Source organism: Syngnathus acus, chromosome 3 (genome assembly GCF_901709675.1).
Source record: "Syngnathus acus chromosome 3, fSynAcu1.2, whole genome shotgun sequence".
NCBI classification, from domain to species: Eukaryota; Metazoa; Chordata; class Actinopteri; order Syngnathiformes; family Syngnathidae; genus Syngnathus; species Syngnathus acus.
In genome coordinates, this window is record NC_051089.1 from 13,104,132 (window position 1) to 13,129,956 (window position 25,825).

The following is a 25,825-nucleotide window of genomic DNA, read 5'->3' on the forward strand; positions in this document are numbered from 1 at the left end:
GCCAGAACTCCAGAAAATGTGACAGCGGTAAGACCAAAAATGAAAATGAAACGAAACAAAACAAAATAGCATTATATGTACTTTTCGAAAATAAAAACAAACTTTTATGTTTCTTTAATTTATTTGCATTTTATTAAACCTACAAATGTGTCAGACCATTTTGCCGGACCCTGGATAAGGAGGGGGAGAGGGAGGGAGCGAGAGTGCCAGGGTATTTATCCTCTGACCTCAAAAGCATTGAGGTCAGAGGATAAAGATTTCTACACCATTAGTTTTCCTCCCTTAATAACAGTAACTACCACCTCCAATGGCATATTTTTCCTCCCTGGTATGTTTTTTTTTTCTGTACAGAAAATGGTCAGTTTGAAATGTCACACATTTTGCTGAGGTCATTTTGACCCTTTTAGGCACCCCATCGGGCCCATTATTCCAGGAACTCACAACCTCACTGCATCACCTCCTTGCCGATGTTCCATCCATCTGGACAATCTGAAGTACCATAAAATGGCATTCATCAGTGAATTAAAGCATTTGAAACATAATTATAATGTAATGTATTTCTGAACCTATTGCAAACCTTTCATCGTGTGAGATTGGGTAGGAGTGGACAAAATACGCATGATTAAATATGCATGACTAAAAGATTTCAGAGGATCTTGCAATGTGAGGTTTAGGGCACTCCAGAGACACCAGCTACTTCGAACTCCTGCTTTTTGCTTAAAAGTGTTTTTTTTTTAACAGCTGCTCTCTTAATAAGATACATTTGCCTAACAGAAACTTTCCAACCTATGCCTTTATCGAAACAAACGTGTTTGTCCTCTGAAGTGTACAGTACATGGATGTTTTTTTAGATGTTCAGTGTTTTCATTCCTTTTGCACGTCACTGGACATTTCTGTAGTTTTAATTAATTCAACGTATGCAGAAACATCCCCATTTTTTTTCCTTTTGTTTAACATGAGTCATACCCTTACTGTTGTATGGAAACCTGGATAACATTTGTCACTCCTCAATTTTGATTATTCAACCCTTTGGGAACCATTTTTCATTTATAATGATAATCTGTTTTCTTTAGGGGGGGGCTCAAAAATCATGACTTTGAAGATGCAAGGATCCCTCTCGATGTGTATCTACTGTGTACTCTGTAATAACTTGAAACACAGTGTACTGCAAAGGAAAAACACATTTTATACATTTTTTCATGTTATGTGTAGTTTTCTCAATGTTTTTGCATTTCAAAATAATTGCAACTGTAAGGATTCAAGATTTACTCACTTTTTGAAAAACACAGCTATTATTTCCAATATAACTATATTACAAAATTATAATTCTTTCAAATGGGTTATATATATATTTTACTACTCAATTGCGGCATTTTGAACAACTCTTACATACTCAATAAACAATATACTTGCTTTTTCTTTTGAAAAGGGTACAGCAAATGTATTTCTTGAATACATAATTTTCTCTTGAAGTTATATATTTTGCTTAAATCCCATCCATGAAAAGCAATGCAAATAAGAAAAAAATATTTAGGGGGGGGACAAAAAACATTCAACATTCAGAACATGTCAAAATATCTATTTTTTGTTGTCAGAAAAGATCACATAATAACCTTTTGTTCTTTTTAGTGTGTTAACATGCACACTTTTTATTATAGCGTAATGTAACCAGATTAAGAAAAATGACAATTGTATGTCTCCCTATCTCCCTTTACCATGAAGAGAGACTAAATGTCACACCTATCAATATTGAGTAACAGTCAAACATTTAGCTTGTCTCCAGATTTATCTTCAGTTACCTGTTCAAAAGTTATTAATAAACAAAAACACTTGGTTGTTGGACGGCCAAAGCTGAGTGATACGTATGGCCCTGTCAACAAAAGTATGAAAAGATGTGTATTTCTTCAATCTGACATAAAATGACATATTTGAAATATTACATCCAATCTTTAAAATGCCATGGCCTTAAACTCAAATTAAGAATTTATAAATGCAATATACTAGCTTAATGAAATAATAAATCTATGGTGTTGCAGTCATTGCTACTTGCCATGGGAAAGGAGGAATATTTAAGCATACAACAATGGAGTTTAGTCGGTACTTTGTGCTTTATAAATCTGAATGAGTCTTCGCTAAGTTTGTGCTAATAAAAACAGCATTCCTATATCACCAATGACATTTTATCTGGATGTAATCTGAAAGTATTCATTTCTTTAATTTGTGTGGAGACTTGTATCACTTGTGTTTCTTATTGCCAAATACCGTAATTTGCTCGGAAGCAGTCATTCAATTTAGCGGTCGGTATGTGTGCATGTTAACAGACTAGAGTCTTGCCAGTACAATGTTTACATTTATGCAATTTTTTCTCTTCAAGGCTTTTTGTAAAAAAGGAGGGAAAAGTACATATGGTCAAGATGCTTTTGCAACTGTGTAATTGCTATTACTCAAGTACACATTTGAAGCAAAGATAGTGTGTATCGCAACTGGAGTTCATAAGTCTATGGTATTTTTATGGTTCACATGATTTTCATATTGAATTGTACGGGTGTCTCAGGTGGACTAGCCTCCTCTGTATCTTCTTTGCGTGGCACATACTCAACCTCTATACTTGGTTTGGTGTTGTCTTTCCCGCGGCTCCAGAGAAATAGTATTACAAGACAAAAAAGTACAACGCCAAGGAACGAGATGAACCCCATCGTGGTCGCAATGATGAGTGTCTTTACATCAAATGGAAATGGAACTGTGGTCCGGGTCACATTTGCACCTTCATCGCTGGGTTGGTTAGAAATAAAGGCAAATGTCTTGTTTGGTTGATGAGGCCAATTAGGAGAGTAGCTATGAACAAAAAGATGAGCAACTTTGGTGTCATTGCCTGCTGCATTGCTTGCAATGCACAAGTAGGTCCCGTTGTCTTGGATCTGGGCATACCGAACCTCAAGTCTGCCATCATCAGACACCGAAAGTCTTGACCCCAAAGTTTTGGTGGTGATGTATTCTTTCTTCGGAGAAAGCCACATGATGACCGGAACTGGCTCACCCTCAGCTTGGCAAGTAAAACTGACCGTAGTTCCTTCATCCACATGACTCTCTTGAATCTTGTTATCCACAATCTTAGATTTCTGGCAGATGAAATAATCAGAAGGTAGAATATCTGGGAAGTCCTTAAACTCCCTTCCCTGCACCACACCAGGTGACGCACAGATGGGCTGCTGTCTATTAAAGTTTAACCTCCACCGCCGGCGGAAAACCCAGAGCAAGCGACAGTCGCAGGCCAAAGGGTTGTCATGCAAAGCCAGGGTTTCCAAATTACCCACTGAGTGGAAGACGGATTCCTCCAAGGTGCTTAATCTATTACTAGAAACATTAAGAATGTGCAGATGATTTAGTCCTCTAAAAGAGTAAGGTTCAATGACAATTAATCTGCCACCGGCTAAATGAAAAGCCTGGAGCTTTTGTAGATTGTGAAGTTGGTTCCCTTCAACAGTAACAATGGGATTGAAAGACAGGTTTAGAAAGCGTAAATATCTCAAGTGACTGATAGCTTGGTAAGGGATGGCAGTAAGATTACAATTTGTGATTGCCAAAGATGTTAGGTTGATTCCAAACAAGCATTTCGGGGTCATGGTATCCAGGGAAGGCATCTGTGATATTTCTAGTACCCGCAGTCTATACAGCCGCTTAAACGAGTAATCTCTAATGGCAGTGACGTTCAGATACCGTAATCGAAGTGACAGCAGGTTGTGCAGATGGCTCAGGGCATCAGTGGGCACCGAGGACAGCTTGTAACCCTCAATGTTGAGGGTTTCAAGATTGCTGAGGCCATGAAACGATCGTGGTGAGATAAAAACGAGGTCATTGTCACCCACTTCCAGAACCCTCAAGTTGTAGAGCTCCTGAAACATGTAGTCCAGCAGAATGACAATTTTGTTCTCACTAATATCCAGCTGGGTTAGGTTGCTAAGGCCTGTGAACACACCAAGCTGAATGAGCTTCAGCTGGTTGTTTCGCAACCCGAGATTCCGTAGATTCATGAGGTTGCTAAAAGCTCCAGGGTCGATGGACGAAATAATGTTTTCATTCAGTTGGAGCTCCTCCAGTTGGGGGTAGTTGATGAATTCCTCTGGCCCCAGAAGTTTTAGCCGATTCTTGCTCAGGTCTAGGAGCTTTGTTTCAGTGGGGATGCCTTCGGGGAAAGTAGCCAATCGTCTTCGATGGCATACGACCGATCGCTCTTGGGCATTGCAGTCACATCGGGAAGGGCAGCCCGTGGTTGAACCAGACAGGACGGTTCCCAGCATCAGGACTAGGATGGGCTGCCAGCACGCCACCAAGTAGCTGTGCCCCCCTGCCTCAGCAGAGACCATCCTATTGTGAACCTATGGAGGTATAGCAAAAGAGAGTTGAGTGGTGGAAGTGAAATATACCCAGAATAAATATTGCACATGCCTTGAGTCACATGCATTATACATGCGTACTAGGATTGCCAATATGGAATATTTTTAGAATCGATTATTCTATTGATTACTCCACTCATTATTCAAATCGTAATTTTATTTGTATCAAACTGATTAGCAGTGTTAAAATTACATGTTGACTATTCTTTTAATTTTGATCCTTTGTGTATTTTGACAAAAGCATGTCGGAGGCATTTTATTACGCCACCTAGGAACTGCTTTGAAAAGGATTCTGAACAGGGAGGAATATAATGTTCTATTCTATAATATATAGTTCTGCCAGCAGCTAAAATAATGAGTACAGTGGATTAAGAATTTCATTTTCACTGAGAGGTATCTCAGTTCGCTTCACAAGAGCTACTTCATGCTCAGTCTGTTTTTTTAGTCGCTGTTACATCTGTGCGGCACACTATTTCAAGGCATCACATTAGGAATAGAAAAGCACTTGGTGAAGCAAATTGTATCTGGAAAATGAAACAAGTTAAATTGATATTTTTATACCAAAAATGATCATTGTGCAAGAGACATAGGGCCTGCCATTTGCTCAACCTGCCTTTGACTTTTGGATTTGTATATGCACGACATTAACATTTAGTGTGTATGGGACACTGTTTAAAGAATGAAAAAATACAGCCAAACCCGTTTTTAAAATGCCAGTTTAACATCGCTTTTAAATTAACTGACAAAAGGTAATAGCAACAAAAAGCCATCATTTCACTAAACACAGTGAGCTCCAATTTAAACAAATAAGGCCTTAGATAATTAGAAATAATAGCACTGAGCCAATGCAGTCAGTGACATGTTTATCTCATTGACACGTTATAATTTTTCTGTGTCAAGACCAAAATATGAATGCGTATGACAATCCCTCCTGCCTTTGCTAATCTAAAGCAAATGAATGCAAATGCTGTGGTGATTTTCTTACCAGTGCACATGCATGATTTATGATGCAGACTGTCGTAAGGAAGGAAGAGCTATCTGTGTAATCTGGCCTTACAGCACATACCTCACAATAACAGCATTTTGTTTTGACCTTGAGCCACACCTCAGAAAAAGGCAATCGACAAATAAACCCTCACAAATATGACTGAGTTCTTCATAAACCTATATTTTTTTCTACTTGGTGAGAGAGAAAATCAATGTTTGTTGTCATTATTTGCCTCAATATATTCGTATTTATTTTCTCTTCCTTTGAAATGGGTGTACAGGGAAGAACAATAGCAGAACCTTTTCATGCTGTGACTGTTTGCATTAGTTTCTGTCATTGGCTTCTTAGTTCACATCTACTGTACAATCACATTGCCAAAAATCTGGCCTTTTCTCTCAATGCTCCAAGATTTTTGCAAACTTTGCAATGTATTGTAAACCAGTATAAAGCCAGCATTACAGTACTTATGTTTTCAGGAATGTTGCTGACTATTTACTGTGATATGTTTCACTGCAGTTTTGTGTTTAACTAATACTTAAAAAAACAAAAAAACATAGTTTGACCCGCATATCAAGAAAATAAAATTAAATATCAGATAGGAGAATACGTAATATCTATATTTGTAATTGTATTGTATCATCGCTTATTCTCACCCCAAATCCTCCTTTTCTGCAACTGTAACTCGTATCAGCAGAGCACTTGGACTGAATGTCATGATTATTCACCACATCCATGTTAACAAAGCTAGATGCGAAATCAAAGAAATCTTCTGATGTTTAATTACTGCTACTCAACTCAAATAAGTGACTGTTGTCCAGCCCAAGTGTGACCCATCCTTACTACAGTTTAGAGCCTCAAACCTCCACAAATTGAATTCAATTTTAATAGCTCTTGCACCAAAATACGTTCATGTTAATGCTTGGCCTTTTTAGGGTAGCCCTAGACTGGTCACTCAAATTCACTGTCATGGAAAAATTAACGTCTTCAGTGAGCCCATTCCCGACTTACTTAAGCTTTATATGTGCAAAATGGATTGCTCATGCAAAAATTTCAAGCTGCTCTACTTAACCAGGAGCACCCATGATTGTGTCTGCCAAATAAATTTCTAAACTGCCATGCAGTTCATTTAGCAAATTCTAGGGGGTACATGCAAAGAGATTCATTTAGCCTGCGTAAGATGTTTTATCAAATGTGAGATTAATTTTAAATACCATTGGCCCAACTTTTGTTCAATCTCGCACATGGTGGGAGTTTTCTTTGTTATTTTAGGGAGACAAGGTGCGCTGTTGTTGGAGGGAACCGAGATGGTTTGTTTGCTCCCGACTCCCCTTATTTCCTTTAAATTCAGCCCAAGAGAGAAAGCAGGGTCTACATGGTGGAAGCACTTGCTGGAGTCTATCCACAAAACTGACGCTTCAAAAGTACATTCAAAAGGAACTGGAAGAAAATCTTCACTTACAGTTGGCCATTGTGGTGTAGCCATTTCTAATCATCCACAACGTGGTCTGCCAAATTCGCAAACATTGTAAACCAGACTTGCCTCAGCATGAAATAGAAGATGTGCCGATTTTTACACTGGGTGCATGTGCGAATGTGTGACTTGGCCCTACGTCTGAAAAGCAAATGCAAATGTCACTGTTGTGTGTAACCATGATGAGGGAGTGCAGGCAAAATGAGAAGTGACAGGGAGAATGGAAGGGTGTGATATAACATATTTACCGCAGGTTATTAGGATGTCTGCACATGGTAAATTGTGAAACCAAATGCATATAAAAACACAACACACTTCTTTTAAAAGTGCTCAATAATGGAGGTTTTTTTCAGGATGCGGATAATTGTTCATATCTTTTAACCAAATCCAATAAAATTCTGACTACGATTTTCCTTCACTGTGGACAACCAAAGAGTGGATTGCTCCATGCCAGAAGCTTTTGTGCTGCCCATGGTTGAATATGGTGGAGGTCAGTGAGCTAGATGGGCTTCAACCTGACTGAAATAAGAGATTGAAACCTGTACATGCAGCTGTAAACACTTCACAGTTATAATCAACAATATTTTCACTTTTACAATGCAAAGTTTTATTTGCCATACAATACAGTACTACTAGGCAGGATGGTGGGCGAGTAAGCTTCTCTCCCTTTCATTTGGAACTGGGTTTGTGTCTCAGCCTGGGCCTTTCATCCATCGTTAATCCTACATTGCATGTAAACAACATGCATGTCAAAATCAATCAAAGACTCTAAATTGTCCATTTTTGTATGGATGGTTGTTTGTAGTATATGTATGTTCATATCTTCACTACCGTTCAAAAATTTGGAGTCACTTAGAAATGTCCTTATTTTTCAAATAAAATCACAACTTTTTTTTCAATGAGGATAACATTAAACTAATCAGGAATACACTTTATACATTGATAATGTGGTGAATGACTATTGTAGCAGCAAACGTCTCCTTTTTTAATGCGACAGCTACATGCGTGTATAAAGGACCATACATTACATTACGTATCAATCATTGTCTGAAACGCCAGACTAAGTGGCTCTGACAGTAAATTTATGTGGATATTGAAATCCCCCATAATTAGTATATTATCCGGATTTGTTACTAGGTCAGCCACGAATTCTGAAAATTCATTCAGAAAACCAGAGTAAGCCCCAGGTGGACGGTAAACAACAGCAAGATAAAACGACGGCAAAGCTGTGGATCGGACAACGAGAACTTCAAAAGTTTAAATCCATTAATCGAACGAGGCCTAAATCTAAGATCGGAATTGGAGATAAGGGCTACACCCTTATCTTAGTTCAGCATCAAATAGTTTGAAATTAACAGATGCGTCACAAAATGTTCATATACTTTAAAGCTTGGTCTATGTTGTAGAGCAGTCCTCTCTCAGCTCTATTTTTAGTTCATTGCCAAAGCATGTACAGTAATTCTTTTGTAAGTTATTACTCAGATAACCTTACTCACCTTTACAGAAAGCACAAGGACATAGTGGTTGCCCTTTGATTTATTTGTCTTATGAAGAGAATGTACAAAATAGTGGATTTTGAGAGACATTACTGTACATCAGATTTGGTGTTAAGAATCGTGGTATCAAGAGTCCAGCTGTAATTACTTGTTGGCCCAGTCTAGATTTGGGAATATGGAAATGCAAAACAGTAATTATTAATCATTCCACTGATGGAAACTAGGGCAGTAGTGCCAGACATTCAGAATCACAGTATGTAACAACCACACGTGTGGATGTAGACAGAAAATAACAGGAAATGTGGCAGGTCAGTGCACATGTGCAATATTCAAATAAATCTTAATATGGCACATAGTGAAACCTTTCCTTGTACTGACCTTTAACATTCATATATTGTGAATAGAAGGATGGCACAGAGCAGCGGCAGTAGTTTGATTTTCATTCATTATTACTTTCATTAAATACACATTTGAGTAGCCTGTGGCAATTTCCCTTCATGGTCACCTCACCATTTCAACACAGCCCACACAGCGGGCTCTGTTTTGGTCGATAGCACATATTAGGCGTAAAAACCGACACATCTTCATTTTCACGCCGGGGGAAGTCTATTTTACCAAGATTTGGCATTTGGCAGGTTGTGCTTGCACTGTACGTTCTGGCAGACTAAAGACATTTTCCTGGCGGTCCTGACAATTTGGTGATGGAAAGTAGACTCCACTTTATCCCTGCGCAGCTCTGAGTTGTGACACAGGTACTGTAAAATAAGTTTGGTGAATTTGATTGAGGCGGAGGATGCAGCAGTCATAAAGATTCTGTGCTCTACTGGCATGTGAATTTAAAGGGAATGAGCCTAGCCACTTTAATTACCAAAAAACATGTGTTCACTCCCACAACAGCGCAAACCTCCGTCTGCAAAAAATACTAGAAAGAAAACTTTGAGCTCATCTTGCACTGGGCACCAAAATAGGGCCTAGTGTGCCTTGCAGTCACTTCTTCAGACACGTTCTCCTTTCAGGATGTCTAAAGGTAACATAATCTTAGGATGCAATCCAGGGTGTTCTCCTTTATGGAGCCAAGGGTGATATGAGGAGGCTAAGTGGGATCCTCAAAACGTATTAGGGCATAAATTAATGGGTGATTGCATTCAATAATACATGTGTTCCTAGGGGGGCTTCCATCTGCAGCATTTCTCTATACTGGCTCTATGCCTTTCGAGTAGCAATGAATAAGATGCATACAAAGTATTCAAGAAGGATCATTCAAAGCAGTCAGAAAATTATAATAAATCTGTTTGTGCAACTTAGGTGTAGGCGATTCTGCAACTCCAACTTATTTGAAAAATAATTTAAAATGCATGGAAATGTAACTTATCTCTATTTGTAGTTTTCACAAATGGCCCCGGAGAATCTGAATAACTGCTATCTATAATTATATATATATTTTTGATCCTACTAAAAGAAACCAAACTATTGTTCAGAGTCTTCTGGACTGCATTAGACTGCATTAGCGTTGAACAAGCAAAAGAAGACAAACAAGTTAAAGAAAACACACACACGCACACACAATTGTTGCGTTTGGTTTTGTTTGTCTTGGAAATTTTCTTTTTCCCCCCCCCCCAATTCTCTATTTTGTTTTGGAGAATGAATGAATAAATTATGTTTGCACTTCCTTGCTCAAGAAAAGAGATTAACATCAAGGAGCATCAAGTTTCAAAAGTGAATCCACTCATAAAGAAAAGTATCAAATGTAATACATTTCATTTGAGCACTTTAAACATTATTTACAAAGGAATGTGATTCATTAGCATTTACGTGTCATATCTCATATCTAGAGCATTTGATTTCACCATGTTTTATTACAGAGTTGTGTTGTGTCAAATATAGTATAATGGAATAATATTGCAAGCCTCAGTCTCATGCCAACCATTTGCATTCAGGGCTCAAAGTGATTGATTGATTGATTGATTGATTGATTGATTGATTGATTGATTGATTGATTGACAGACACCACCGATTTTGTTCATAACCAATCACTGAGATCATAATGAGCAGCAGGCGTGTATACTGACTGGAGAAGAAATATTCAAACCAGTCATCACAATTAACGCCATAGCAAGAACTTAACTTTGACACGAGCAAAGCAGATGCTTGACTCCAAGACTGTCAGGTCTGCATGGGCTGATTATGCAATGTTAAAAAATGAGAGTAGCTGCCTCTTTGATGAAGTGTTGCAGCCACAGTAATACTTATGCAAATATGATGTGCAGTAGGATTTAAAATTGGAGAGATCATTCGTTTGGCCTGTATAAATCATCAAAGTCTTTCCCCTTTCCCATAAACCAAAGCTCCCTACCTGCACCGCCACCCATTGATATAACCTGAAGCAAATCACCCAACAGCAAAAGGTAGCACTGAATAAATACGGTGTGATTCTGGCAGAGTTTACTGGCGTTTGAAGGAACACGAATTTTAAGGAGACGGCAGCTTAGTAGGCATCAACAACCTTCCTTGTACAAGTCAGTGAAGGGGAAAAAACAGGCAGTGCTCAGCTTTACACCTTCATTGTGAGTATTAAAATAAACCAAACAAAAATGCAGGCTGCTACTTTACGTATTGTTGTATATACATATTTTAATTATAGTAATTAAAACCATTATTTGAAGAGCTACTCTCAGACCACACAAGTGTGCATTCTGCATGTTGCATATAGTACAAAACTAATGAAATCCATTTGGATGACAAAGCACAAATGAGACATGTAACCCTCCTCTGTGGACCGTCCTCCTCCCTCCTTCCATTTCTGCTGCTACCTACTAATTTTATTCCTGAGATCAATTTGCTCACATGGCACCACCACTGACTGCACCATAATAAATCTGATCCAATACCTCGGAGCTTAAAGCCCACCATAGAGACAGAGTACTTACCAGGACTGTCATGCAGAGAATTCTAATTCAAGCAGCTCCATGTTGCCAAGGAAATTCAAAATGCCTCCAAAAGCATGGAGACAGAGATGCAGCAAACAAGACGGGCGCAGATTTCAAAGCTAATAGTGGATGTATGGAGCAATGAAATTCCCTTGTCAATTGGGGCATCCGCAAAATGCCTTCGTCCTCTACAGATGCGCTAAATCCAGCAGCACTGATAGGCTGATATGTAAACACACAGGCGGCTCTGCTGCCTCACACGCTCACATGCATGCTGCACCTAGCAGAGACCAAGAGGAGGAAAGGGGGGGGGGGGGGGGATGAGAGAGGTGGAAGGAGGAGCTGCAGTGCCCTGGAAGAATGAGAGGACACATGAAGGGAGTTGAAAAGAAACGGAGAGAGCTGTCCTCTCATTGCCCTGGCAGCAACATCACTGGTGGTCTTCCTTTTCGTTTAGGGATTTTTCGATCGTAAATGGAAATGCAGTTTGTTTGTTCGGAGCGAGAAAGTCACATTGGTAGTAGGGTGAGAGGCGCAAGTATACAATACGAGATAGAGATAAGAAGGTGACAGATTATGCCAGCCAAGAGGACATTTTGTCATTGGAGTACAAACAACCAGTTAAACCCAATTAATGGCACGTTTGTTGATGGCAAGCTAGTACAGTGTCGATAAGGATGAGCAAATGATTAGTTCATTGTCCCACTTATAGATGCGTTCCAATTAAAGTGATCATCATCAGTGCAAACCACATTTGCAGTGTAAGGTGTCAGACGCAGAAGCTACTAATTGCTGTTGCAGGAGTACAAAAAACTGCCAATGATAAGGAAGCTCCATCAGGGAGTTTTTATGGGCCAGAGGATTTAGTGAAGTGGCCATGAGGAGCTCCATGCTTCTCAATAAGTCATGTGACAATATTAACAGAAAGCAGAATGTTGTCATTTGCATTCCTTATTGTAAATTTGAGTGGTAATGAACTAAGACGATCCAAAAACATATACATGTAAACACATCAAGGACTATCAGCGCCCTTTCCATGTGTTGGGAAATAAAGAAAATGAGAGTAACTGCTTTGATTGGCGGTGAATTAAGTCAACTGTGTTCACGCCCACAACGGCGCGAAACCACCTTTTTGTACTTTTAGCTTGTGTCTTTTTTTGTGAAAATACCTTGCTCTGGTCCACATCCCATAGGTAATGTAGGCTTTACCAATTAACAAGTTCGTTAGAAAACTAGGACACTGACGATTAAAAAAAGGTTAGTTAATCCAATGTGAATCAATAGTCAATAAGCGAGTCACTGAACAAAATGTGTTCTAGCAGTGTGCACTCTAAATTCTTTAAACAAAGTAATTGACAGATCTTAACAATTTAACAGAGGTGAACGCATACTACCAGACCCTGGTATACATAAAAAGTATCTCGTCTAAGTGCACCACAGTAAACAAGATTAGGTCTACAATCCATTGGTGAGTTGACTAATTCAAGAATCCTACCCCTCAATTAGTCCGTGACATTAAACAAGCAAACTGAATAACCCTGACAATTCAACTGTCATGTTGACATTTAATTTAGGAATGGATTGAAATGTTTTCTAAATTAAATCAAATGCCCTTTCAATTACCTTTTTAACCTCATATTAAATACGATAAAATAGGTGTTTCAAATAAATACAGCACTCAAGATGTAAAAAGTCAACATGAGACTATTTTAGTTTTCAGTTATGCTATCTTCGAAATAAAATGCCTCTGTTGTAACTACCAACATGTCCCCACACACAAAACACACAGACATTATTTTATCTCTACGACAGCAGTGAGATGTAAGAATTAAATGACTGGCACTTAGCACAGCAGGCTGCTGCGCGCTGTACTCACAACTCCAAGTGAAAGCATGAAGGGCTTTAAAAGCCATTTTGATTTGTATATGTCATGTTTAAATAATGCTGGGGAAAGGGCTAGTCTGTCAAGGTGTGAGCAGAAGAGCAAAATGAGATGGCGCCGAAAAGGTCTCGTGAGGATGATTTACTGCACAGATATTACAGGCATGCTGATTTCAAAGGTAAATACAGCGCATGTCTTATCTAATTAAAGAAGTCTGAGTTAATTACTTTGGATTTAGCCACCCTCGTGTCATCACATCTCTGAAAACCTCGTCAAGCCTTGACACCAGAAATTACAGCTTCATTCTGATGAGCTCTGACAGTGATATAAGCATATGAATATATTTAAGGGGTTTTATGATACTTTTAAATTAGGTGCCACATGCACATTATGGATCAGATCTTGATCTTGAAGTTGTTATTATATTGGCATTAAAGCAAATAGTTTCAAATTATGGTTTTAAAATAGGGTTAGGGTTTCAAATTAGGGTAAAATTGTTAAAGTTAGGTTTCAAATTAGGGTTATGATTTCAAAGTAGGGTTTGAACTAAGGAAGAGCTTCATATTAACGTTTAAAACTAGGAATAGGGTTTCAAACTACGTTGGGTAAGGTTGGGAGCAACTTATGGTTTCACACAAATTGAGATTTCAGTTGAATTTCAAACTAGGGGTAGGGTTTCAAGTATGTGTGCAGTGTGGGCAGTTGATAGATGATTGGCATCCACTAATGCAAGAGGACTTAATATTACTTGAGGTTTGATGAACCTAACAATATCATAAAGTTCATCTTATTGAGGTTCAGAATGATCTCAGGTGACCAAAATAGAATTTTACACTATTTCCCAGCAAACGTAATTGTAGCCTAACATTGTTTTTAAGAAAGTAAAAGAGAGCCACCTTGTGGAGAAGCACAGAAACAGCAGCTTTATTCTAAAGGGAAGAAAAGTACAAACACACTTTATAATACAGCACACTTCAAAATGCATTGTTATATCAACAGTCATCATTTTTGTTATCACTGTCATGTGTAAACTCCTTACACTGTACATTTACAAAAAGAACAATTCAGTCACTCATACTATTTGACAAATTCAGCTGCTCTCCTACACAAAATTATTTTACGCCCGGCCGATGCTGCAACATTCAGTTGTAGAGTGTTTACAGGGTTAGACACTGATATATTCAGTGAACAACCCCCAGAAGAGCCAAAGTAGACAGCTTCCCCCAGCATGATGCTGACTTCACAAGGGCCGTGTCAAAGAAGTCGACAGTGTGTGTGAGACTTACTCGAGCACGACATACACGATATGCTGAAATCGTTTTATTTTGCTGCAGCATCACCTGTCTGAAAAATGACAGAAAATGCCAATGAACACAGAGGTGATTGTATCTGATTGTTTTAAGTGATGAACCATTTGCAGCCTTCACGAGCCATTTCCTGTGACCTTGTTTTTACTTGTTTTCTTTTCAGTTATCTCCCTTTGACTGTAATAAGATTAATTCATGCATGTTTTTAATGAGGTCTAACTGGGGTCTTATCTCGCGCAGCATTCATAAGAAATGTGTTTAACTTTGTGTCTTGTTTTCTGCACACAATATAAAGGCCTAATTAAATCAACAATAGTATATTGGGTAAATGATGAAAACATAAATAAATCTTACTTTAAAAATATAAACAACATATATAGCTGCTTTTATCAGTCATGTGATTTATTCTAAGACCCAATATAGCAAAATGTGTTTTACTGAGCTCTGCCGTGTGCCTTTTAATTCAAACGTCACCTACAACTTTGTTCAGCATCTGCCTTTTCGTTTTTTGCATGGTTTTCTATATAAATGATTAACATTAGCAACATAGAAAAAAAAGCTGTCTAATGGAGACGAAGGCAGATATAGCAAAAGCTTGAGGATCTAAAACAGAGTACATCCCACATCCACAGCTTGTCTTGCTGAATAGCAGGCAGTGCTTACAGGCTTCAATGCAGTGTGATCTCCAAATGTCACTCTAGTAGGTCCAGTTTTATTGTTCTTCTTTCAACAAGGCTGACTGTAGTGAGTAGTGTGGGTGAAGCTTTTATCTCATAGCGAACACACAAAGAAGGATTTCCCACATTCCTAGCAGAAGTGATGACTCTCAACTCTGTGAGTCAGTGCGTTTGTGGAAGAATGTGATGTGTCAAGGTATCACCAACAACAGCTCAGAGGCAGTAATGTGTCAACCTTTACATTTAAATGAAACCTGGCACGTTCACCTTTTGTCTTTTTTTTAAAAAGATACCGTAATTTTCAGACTATAAGCCGCACCAGCTAAAATTCGGGGACATTTTAGTTTTTTTCTTGTATAAGCCGCACCGGACTATAAGCCGCGTGTGCGCACGAGTTATTTACAAAGAACGACAGTACACAGAAAGCCTTTTTAAAGTTTTAATAACATACTTTAACATGTCTTTCTAAACGCTGCCTGTGACGCAGCAGTAGTACCGCAGCAACATGGAAATCGACTGCCTTTAACTTTAAAGCGGTATAATATGCATTTCTTTTGTCCCCCATAATGACGAGTTGTGTATTAAAGCTTCTTTTCAGTAATGTCTGTCTTGATCTTGTTCTGGCTCTTCTTTGTGTGAATTATACGGGACTATTTGCCATTTGACATGCGATCAACACACCGCTTTTCTCCCCAGTGACCGTGTCACATATCCCTCCGCCCAGCAAAGCGGTGCCACACATCAGCGGTCAACAGCCTTTTTACGAGTGTATAAAAGTGATCAAGCCATCACAAAAATCACGGTAAAAATCCTATATAAGCCACACCGGACTATAAACCGCAGGGTTCAAAATTTGAGAAAAAAGTTGCGGTTTATAGTCCGAAATTTACGGTACATATTTGTTCCAAAATTGTGTGCGACCACGGTGTGTACAGCACACCACGTTGATCTTTTTATGTCAAAGACTTGACCAAATTGTAACTACCAACTGCAATGCAACTGTGTTCTCAGCAACATACGAATCAGACTGCATGTGGCACATTTTGCGTCATCCATTTCTATTTTTCTCCGGCCATCTAGTTCCAGTAGTTTTTCCTTGCAGGGTAATTGTTGATAAGAGAGGGAAGGTCATGTGACAACTTGCCAAAAATTCTTGCAGCTTCGTCAATGTTGCTGTCAGCTGCAGCTTTGCTGACTGTTTTTCTTCTCATCTTTTCATCAATTTTCCAAGTCTTGATAGTGTCACTGTTGTGCCATATTTTTTTCATGTTTTTTATCCTTTCCACAAACACTTTGTCGCCTCCGGTACAGTCTGAATTTAATCCTAAATTGTTTGTCAAAAGATAACTGAGACATCCATGACTTTATTATACAGTATATTTATGAGGAGCTACTGTAAGAGTCTGTGTAGAAGAAGAAAATTTAGAAATTGAAATTTGGAAAATTTAGAATGCATATTAGAAGTGTCCGAAAACATATGTAAAGAGACAGAACAGGCACTTGACAATGTCCTTGTCTGTAGGAGTACCCTAATTTTACCAATAGATGATGCTGTTGCTCTTCTGCAAGTTCTGCTTTTGTGAGCAATTGGGCAATCTGTGGTGACATACTTCTTCCGTCTCACCCATGTATTTCAAAAAGAAATATGCCAGTGAAATTCAGCAATTTGAAAAATTAAAATCACTATTCTGATTAGGTTAAAGAAAATCATACCTACCTCCCTTGACTGAAATTTCCTTGTTCTAACTAATTGTTATACTTTATGCCTCACATGTTTTCACTTCTTTCTGCTCAAATAATGATGACTTGGAAAAAGAAATTTTTCATCTGCTTACCTTGAATCTAGTGTATTAACTGATCTCACTTGATATAGCTCATGTGTACTTTTTCCAATTTCACACCGGTTCACTCAAACCCCATATGATTAATTCAAATGGTGGTGGAGGAAAGTAAGCAAGTCAGAAAAAAGAAAAACAGCAATTGGTACTGCGTAAGACCCTCTTAAGCTTCACAAAGTGTTTACAGCTGGTCTGGAGGCTATGTGATACGATTGGTTAGACAGGGCTGCTGACTTGCAATTTAGTCTTTGCTTTGCTGAAACAAAGAGCTTATGTAAGGTCCCATCACTCTCGTTAAACGGTGTGGTTCTACAACAGTGATGGTGTACAGCAGCAACATTGCATGACATTTGCTTAACTCTACCTGCTGACTTTTTCTTCTCGCAGCAGCAAATGTGCCAGGGACTTCTCAAGAGAGTGATGTGAATTCAGAATACCTCCCTAATGTCGGTCCCTCGAGGGCCAAACTCGTATATATACTTTGACAGTGTCAGACTGTCAAAGCAGTCAGGGTCATATTGCATTGTCCTCTATATCTTCTTAATAAGGAATCGGACTTTTCCCCTTGTGGGTATGACAGCTTGTTGGAAAGGGTGAGAAACCTTTGCTTCCTGTTATAAAATGCTGGCAAGATGATATAGTTGATACTTTGGTCATAGGTTTTGCCGGACCGCCAGCTTGGTGGTTTTACAGCCTTCATTTTGATAGAAAAAGTGTTTGCAGGTATACGGGTGTGTTTATTGTAATTCATCAGATATCATTTCAGATTCCAGCTGTGGCTAATATCTAAGCAAGGTTTGACAAAATATATATTTTGTAGATGTATATTTCATCTTTCATTTATCAGCAAGTATTTTATAGGATATGCTATTCAGCATGATATTCATTTGAGATGGTTTAGAAATAAGGGGCTGCTGTTCTATGTGACATCTTACGACCAGTAACTTTCTGATTAATCGATGCAATTAATCAATTGTATGACAACAACAGACAGACAGACAGACAGACATATGGACAGACAATCAAATGGATAGACATTTGAGAAAATGTCAACATTGGCTGAAAATTGTATTAATACCTTTATGGCAGAAGAAAGTGCCAAACCCAAGGTTTCCTCTCTGCTGCTAACCAGGGGTCTCAAACTCAATTTACCTGGGGGCCACTGGAGGTAGAGTCTGGGGTGAGGCTGGGCCGCATAGTTTTTTTTATAGGTGTCAGGTCTAAGTACCATCAGACATTAATTCACACACTGAAAACAAAGAGGAGAAGACAACCAGTATTTGTTTTACTCGCGAGGAGAATGGCAGAGAGAGTTTCAATTACAAACTCTTGTCAATTCTGAGTTCTAACTCTGCGTTCTCCTCTTTTTAATGTTTTGGTTGCCCTGGTTACAAAGGCGTTGCTACACTAAAGGGAGGGGAGTTTGGAGCTGTCGCAACGCTCATTAGCTAACGAATGTTATGTGGTGCGAGGCCTTGGCCGATTCGTGACACCAGCAGTGCAGAGTCTGTCCTGTTACTCCTCAACCGGTTGGCAGCCGGTTGGCTGACTCGTCCTTGATTAGATATCTCGAAGTGCCGTTTTCCTGTGGAACAATGCAACTAGACTTTCTTGCTAAATTTCACACAATAATAATATTGAGTAAATAGGCTGACCATGTAATTATTCCAACAATAGGCTCGGATAAAAACTTTTACACCCCTGTTCTCAAAATTAAACCACAACTTTAACATTGTTCTGAACATGGCTTCTGCCTACTTCTTCCTGCTAGACACCTGGCAGCGCTTCCTCTCGCATAGCTGAGCCAATATGCCGTGAGGGAGGAAGCAGTTAAGACCCTCAGGAGGACTTGAAGATGCTCATCAATAAGTCTGGACCTGTACTTGGACTTATTGAAGTTCAAGGTAGAAAAGAGCTTTTCGCACAAGTACTATGTTCTCCCAAAAAGACACATTTGAATCAGCACCGCAAACAACCATTCATATCGAAATCACGAGCCACACTAACATTAAACTTTAATATTAAGGCGAGGGACGCAAAATATCACGGGGCGCAGGTTTGAGACCGCTAGTTTTAATCTAACAATACCAAACCCAAATTATAGTTACTAAAGCGTATTGCCTCAGGCCTGGTTGCAGCTGTCAGTTCCCATTAGTTTACTCCAAGTGGTTCAGTAGCACTTTGTCCATCTTCATCTATAAGTCAAGCGTGGAGGCTAGCTGACCAGAATGTTTGTGCAATTCCTTGAACTGATGCCATGAGTGGTGTGGTGTTAGAGCTTGAGGTTTAGTTAGTTTTGGGAGTAAAAGGACTGCCAAATGTTTAAATTTTGAAAGTGTTAATTTGACTGCGAGGGAGTAAAAGGACTGCCAAATGTTTAAATTTTGAAAGTGTTAATTTGGCTGGGAAGATTATGGAGTGATAGACCCCCCCCCTTTTTTTTTTTATTAACACGATCGAACACTGGTCTTTTTACTGTGTCAAATCACATTTCCAAGTTTAGATTTCTGCAACAGTTTGCATGAGGTTCTTGGTCACTATCAAAGATAAATGGCTTTCTGTTCCATCAAAGTCACTGTTCACGTTCTAAAATAATATTTTAAACAGTTATAAGTATCACTATATCACACATTAATTTGTTTTTTCCAAAGCGGTACAGAAAATGGATGGATAAAAATATTTTGAGATTTTTAAAAAAAATAAATAAATAAAAAACTCAACACAAACTAAAATGTCATGCAGTGTTCGTAAGTCAAGATCCAATGTAGTTTAAAATCCAACCAGAAGATGGTGATAGAACTCCACTACAGAATGCCATGTTCATTGGCATTTTCTTCAAAGTGGATGCTTTAGTTTTTATTTTTGTCACATTTTATTCTTAAATTATCTTGACATTTTAGACATCAATCCACACGTTAAACAGAAATATAATTTACACAAAAATTAAGGTTACAACTAGATGTAGATGAATCAATGTATCAACATTAACTCAAAAATCCATTTGAGTTGACAAAAAACCCCACAAATTAAAGAAAACTACTGTATTTCTGCGATTTAGTTAATCCATTTGTACACGTCCATATAAATGAGCACTTCACATTATCTTAAAAGAAAATCATCCACCTGTCACATGACACGTGAAGGTGCTATTTAAAGACAAGTTTAGGAATATGTTATCATGACGCGAATTACAGGAACTGTCAAGTGAATGTTAATTTAACTACCAACATTCTCTGCTAACAGTTTGGCGGTATATCTTACACTGCTTTCAAAAAAGCAGTTCTTTCCTGACCTGCATACAAACCATGTTACCTTTTGAATATATCATTAATGAATATATCATAAATATCATTTGTCCAATACAATATCACTTCCACAATTCTACTCTTTCCCATTAAAGAGTATTATGACAGGGCAGAGTCAATGCTACATTATGTGGGTCATAGCTGATTTGAATCATATAATACAATATGAATTGCAGAGCCACCAAATTAAAATAATCCCAAAATAATCAATAGCATATTTGTTTTTTGTGAGACTTGTATTTAAATGTCATGCACCAATTTCTAATTAAGTAGCCCCAATTGGTCGTTTCATCAAGATCTACGAAAAGTTGGAGGCATACGGAAAGCCCAAGACCTCCAAAAAGCCATATGCAAGAAGTCCGCCATTTTATGTTTTCTTTCAAATTTGATTCCATAGCTGGCCGTATTTAAAGGTCACAGTTTATACCATTCCTCCTAGAGATTTTAGCCGATAATTTAAAACCATAGGTGCTTCGTCGAAAATGTTCAAGGTGAAGAGGAAAAGACAAGCTTTTGATTATGTGGACTACTGTTGCCGTAGCGACGTAGTGTTTCCCAACGTAACTCAAGAAAAATGAGGCTGGTGGTTTTAACATATGTGAAGGCATGAAACTGCACACACATCATACATGCCAAATTAATATTCCTAGTTCATTGTGGTGGTTTTGTTGCGCTGACTATGGTATTTTAGCGAAACAACTCCAGTTGAACATTCCCCCACTATCTGCCAAAGGAAACGGCCCAAATCTGCTAATACAAAGTCATCCATGTTTAATTTCTTTTCTAATTGTGCCTCATTTTGGGCTTTTTGTAGAGGTCATATTTTATCAAGTTAGTTTTTAATCTAATATACTTTCTTTTCCCAAAAGTCCGATTCCAATGTGGTAGTATCCCACTGTGCCAGTACCCCAACATGGCTGGGCCTCCGAGGGTCCTTTACAGCCACTCGCTGCTCTCATTCTGAAATTGTATTCGTGAGCCAGGCATTCCGGACTTCCATCCCACTGTTAACATTCAGCAGGCCTAATTTACATAATAATCATCCCCACGCTGAGTGTCAATGAAAGTATCGAAGTTCCGGAGCAAAAGAACCTTTTTACGTGTGCATTGGACTGTGATAGTGTCTGATAAAAATATTGTGATAATCGCCATGGTGGTGGTGGACTTTTGTCTTTGCTGTCATGGGCCAAACAGCTACATGGTGATAAAATGTGACAATCACTCATTTTCATTGTGTGTGTGTGTGGGCGCAGCACTGGCTTTATGTAAGGTAATCTGTGCTGCAATAAGTGACGTTTGATTTACAGATAAGCACTAGATGACAACGTTAGCTTCTGAAATGCCGCATTGGATTGTTGATTTTGGAGAAGACATGTTTTAAGAGATCAGGCAATTGTTTTAAATTGAGAAATCATACAAATGTCTCCTTTAACTTTGAACATTATATAGTAGACGTTTATAATGAGCATCCGATTCAGTTGAGGAATTGCTGCAAGCTTTTAAAAAATTGTACACCTGACAGAAAGTGTGCATATTTTTATTAATTATTTTTACGTTTAGCAGCAGCTGTTTTTGTTGGACAGCTCAAATTAAGCCTGGACACGACTGATTTTCTGTTACTGGTAATCATAAAAAAAAAAAATACAATTTACTCTCCATCAATTTTCTTTGTCTCCCATTCATCACTCATCTGTTCTCATCATCTTTTGCTCACTCCCCGTTCCCGTCCTTGCTTATTGCTTGCTTTTCTTAAGCTCATCTCCTGCTTACACGTCTTCTCTCCTTGATAGCTCAGTTCTCCTTTTGCGTATTTGAATCTAACCTCACTCATCCCTGTATTGGGAGTTTAAGATCAGTGGATGTTTGAGAATAATTGTCAATTTTTGGACATGTGAAGGCCTTTGAGACTTGCTTGTGATTTAGGGCTATATAAATAAACTTGACTTGACTTGAGCCATTCCAGGCCAACTAAATGGTATGTAATATTTGATATTTTTTATCATTAGTCATCATTTATTTACTGAGCGCATGGTGGATGAGTAGTCAACACATGTTCCGCCTGAGGTTGAGAAGTTTGAATCTGACCTTTACATAAGACAACACACGAGACAGACACAGAACAACAAATCCCACAAATCCTCCCATAATCATACACCACTACATGGAAATTGTTCTGAAACTATTTGTTTTGCACTGATCAGCAAAACGAGCAGAAATTGTTGTAATATGCAAATATAGGTAGCATCCCTTTGTCTTTTTAATAATCTTCGTCAGCGTATATGAGCCATTATAGTGGGATATTTCGTCAGCAATACGACTCTAGTGAAAGCAGTCGTGGTGCAGTAAATGCACAATGCTGGAGAGGCATTATAAACACGGATGCTACAACAGCAATATTACTGGTTTGATCATAATGTATTTGTGCAGACCCTGACTGAACACTTAACACACTCCCTCTGTTTTTACAAACTGCTGCACACAAGAAGTGGTAACTTTAATGTTTTTAACGCCTTTGACTTTGACACTCATTTTGAAAAGTTAGCATGTTTTGGCTTGAAGACACTCATGCAGTAACACCCAAAGAAAATACTTCTGTCCCATATAATGTAGATAAAATAATCTTTCAGGGTGAGGTAGGGCGTGTCCTCGACAGCGTTCAATCACAGGGAGAGTACATTAATAGTCACACCCCCATTCACACACTCAACCCATGGACAACTAGAGTCTTCAATAAACTACATTTTATAGACTGTGGTGGGAGCTACTTTTATGGAAATAACCCATACAGCCTATGGAAGAACAAGCAAAGTGTCACAGAAAGGACATAAGGGGAGAATTCAGCATGGAATCTGCTCATTTTGTTTGTCAATGCTTTTTACTGTGCAAGATGTTGGAAATGCACTGTACAGTAACTTGAATGAAAAACAGCATTGCTTGCTCCAGGTAGGTAGGGCTAAAAAGGATGATGATATCCTCTATGTTCTTGCATCTTGGGGAGCTTAGGTCGCAAAGGTAAAGCCCTTCCTTTCCTTTTTTTCCACCTGAAGCGAACCGCACCAGAGTTCGTTTGGAAGCGAACAGAAACCACTTTAAAAAGTGGGTCTCGGTCCGTTTCTTTAATCCGCACCAGGATTCGTTTGCGTGTCTTCACACTTGCACAAAAGGTCCGGACCAGCGTTACAATCGAACCTTGGTCCGTTTAAAGTGGACCAAACAAGTCAGGTCTGAATACACCCTAAAATTCTGCCACTGGCCTCCTAACTGGAGCTTGTCAGAGCAGATAACTCCAATTCTGACCTCCCTTCATGAGCCGCCAAGAGAGTTTAGAGTTATTTCAAGGTATGTCTATTTGTTTTCAAATTGTTAAATGGCCTCGCCCCAGCTTCCGTCTCTGAGCTCCTCCACCCGTACGCTCCTGCACGGTGCTTCCGGTCTGCAGGCCAGACTACTGGAAGTGCCGAGGATCTAGGGGATCGAGCCTTTTCTGTTGCTGATCCTTCCCTCAGGAATGACCTCCCCTTAAATGTTAGGCAAGCACCACTCCAGTCCAGTTTTCAAATTCATTTGAAGACTCATTTTTATTCTTTAACTTTTGACTGACTTTTCCCCCCCTTGGTGTCTTTGTGTGCAAAATGCACAAATGTATTGTATTGAATTGTATTTATAAGGTGCACTTGTACCTGTAAATCGTTCCAGAGCCACTCATTTTCCATCAGTCCAGTCAGTTGTTGCATTGTTGACAGAACCAAGTATGAATGAAATTACCTCTTGCAATAATAATGACAGGTTGGGGGAAGCTGTGTTGGCCCATTCAGATTACAGAGAGAAAGCAAACATTCCCCCACAAATTCTTGTCTTCACAGAAAACAAGGTTCAGGCCTAATATGGATGTTCTTTGTGGTGCCTGGCTGGTAGCCTGCATCACAATCAAGTGAACAAAGCTGGATGACAATTATTAGGCGATGTTCCCGGTGGCCATGGCCTCCCTGTTTTCCCAAAACATAGTGCGTGCGCAGTGGGATTTGACCATTTTTCGCTCTGAATTCTTACTTATTTTTTTTTGGGGTCTATCATAGTAACCGTGATTGGCAGCTGGGTTAGAGGCTGTTGAGTCCTAGAGGCTCAAAGGCTCACTACATTTTGGCCCGCGGTTTACCACAGATGCTGGAACGTTCCCTCTTCGCCTGTCACATTTTGTTGGGCCTCCTCACGTTTTCCCATTCTGTCAAGACTTTTTGTAAATGATTCCTGGATGCTGGGCATCTTTGGAGCATTTATGCCTAGGCGGAGGCAGCTGACCTCCTGCCTGGCACCAGAATGGTCAATGGTGCACAATTATGCTGGATACTGGATGTTTTTTTTGGTCCCTAAACATCTCGTCAGGCATTGACGGCAATCATAGACTGTCACGTTTGCCCGTCCTATTTCCCCTGCGTTCTCAAACTACCATCCCGTTTTGTCAGTAGATGACTGAAACGTGTCTGCCGTAGCAATAGTGTGAATTCAGCTTTAATGGTTTCACAAGGCTGTTTTTTTCCTTCAACAACACCAAATCTTAGCTTGTATTCCATAAAGGAAGCATGCCCTGCTTGCTGTGGTCTTATTGGTAGCGTGGGTGTCTTGCCAGTTCACTGCGTTATAAATGTGGGTGTCTTGTATCTGCCGTGGGTTGACACATGATCTCCTTGGCATCTACTGCAACTGTAATTCCTGCATTGGTTTGAGCTGCAACTATCAAGTTTATTGACATAGTCCTTAATCTCAGATTTGGTTCTTTTTTAAATTTACAATTATTTATGGATTCAATCCAGCAGACACCATTTCAGTTTGAAAAGTTTGCACACAAAAATGGAACAAATGAGCACAAGCTGTGCCTTTTATTTTTTGTACTTAGGATAAGAGTCCTAAACAAGTGTAACTATGAACTATGAAGCCTGCATCATCAACAAAGTCTACTGGTGAAAATGCTCCTAACTCAAGCAGCGTGCCAATACGCCATAATCACATTCATTTGTGCATAATGAACTGCCTAAAACTTGCGCGATACAGCCAAGACTTCTCTTTCCTGTGTGCTCATGTTTATTTCCTCATTCATGTTTTGAATGACACATGGGAAAATATGCAATGGAGTGGCGGCTATTGTCCCTTCATGTACAACCCCTCTGTAAACATATCGTGCATAATAGGCTCTGGAAATTTCACGGCTTGCTATCTTATCTCTTTCTTATACATATTCATGGACAGAAACATAGAACAGGAATGAATTATATCTTTACGACAAACTGTTCTCACTGGAATTGTCAACACAGCCAATATTTTGTCTAGTTCCTGGGGAAAATAAATTTTGACTTACACAGGCAACTGTTAATTAAAGTATCTGACTTTGGTTTCGTTGACTTTGGTGGACATTGTGAAAGGCAGCATGGTTGGCACAAATAGAATAAAACACTGCGTGTGTGTCTGTGTAAGGTAGGAAAAACAAGAGGATAAATAATAATGAAAAGTAATGACTTTACTTTGCACATCTTAATTGTGTTAGT

General features: G+C 38.9%; 1 protein-coding gene across 1 annotated transcript; it reads right to left on the bottom strand.

Annotated features, from left to right (window-relative positions):
* Window positions 1–726: 726 nt before the first annotated feature.
* lingo1b (leucine rich repeat and Ig domain containing 1b) lies at window positions 727–11,570 on the bottom strand. Its single transcript, XM_037248426.1, has 2 exons — window positions 11,277–11,570; window positions 727–4,376 (listed from the first exon to the last, which is right to left on the bottom strand). The coding sequence occupies exons 1-2, from the start codon at window positions 11,286–11,288 to the stop codon at window positions 2,517–2,519; spliced, it is 1,872 nt and encodes a 623-aa protein (XP_037104321.1). The 5' UTR covers window positions 11,289–11,570; the 3' UTR covers window positions 727–2,516.
* Between the last annotated feature and the right edge of the window lie 14,255 nt (window positions 11,571–25,825).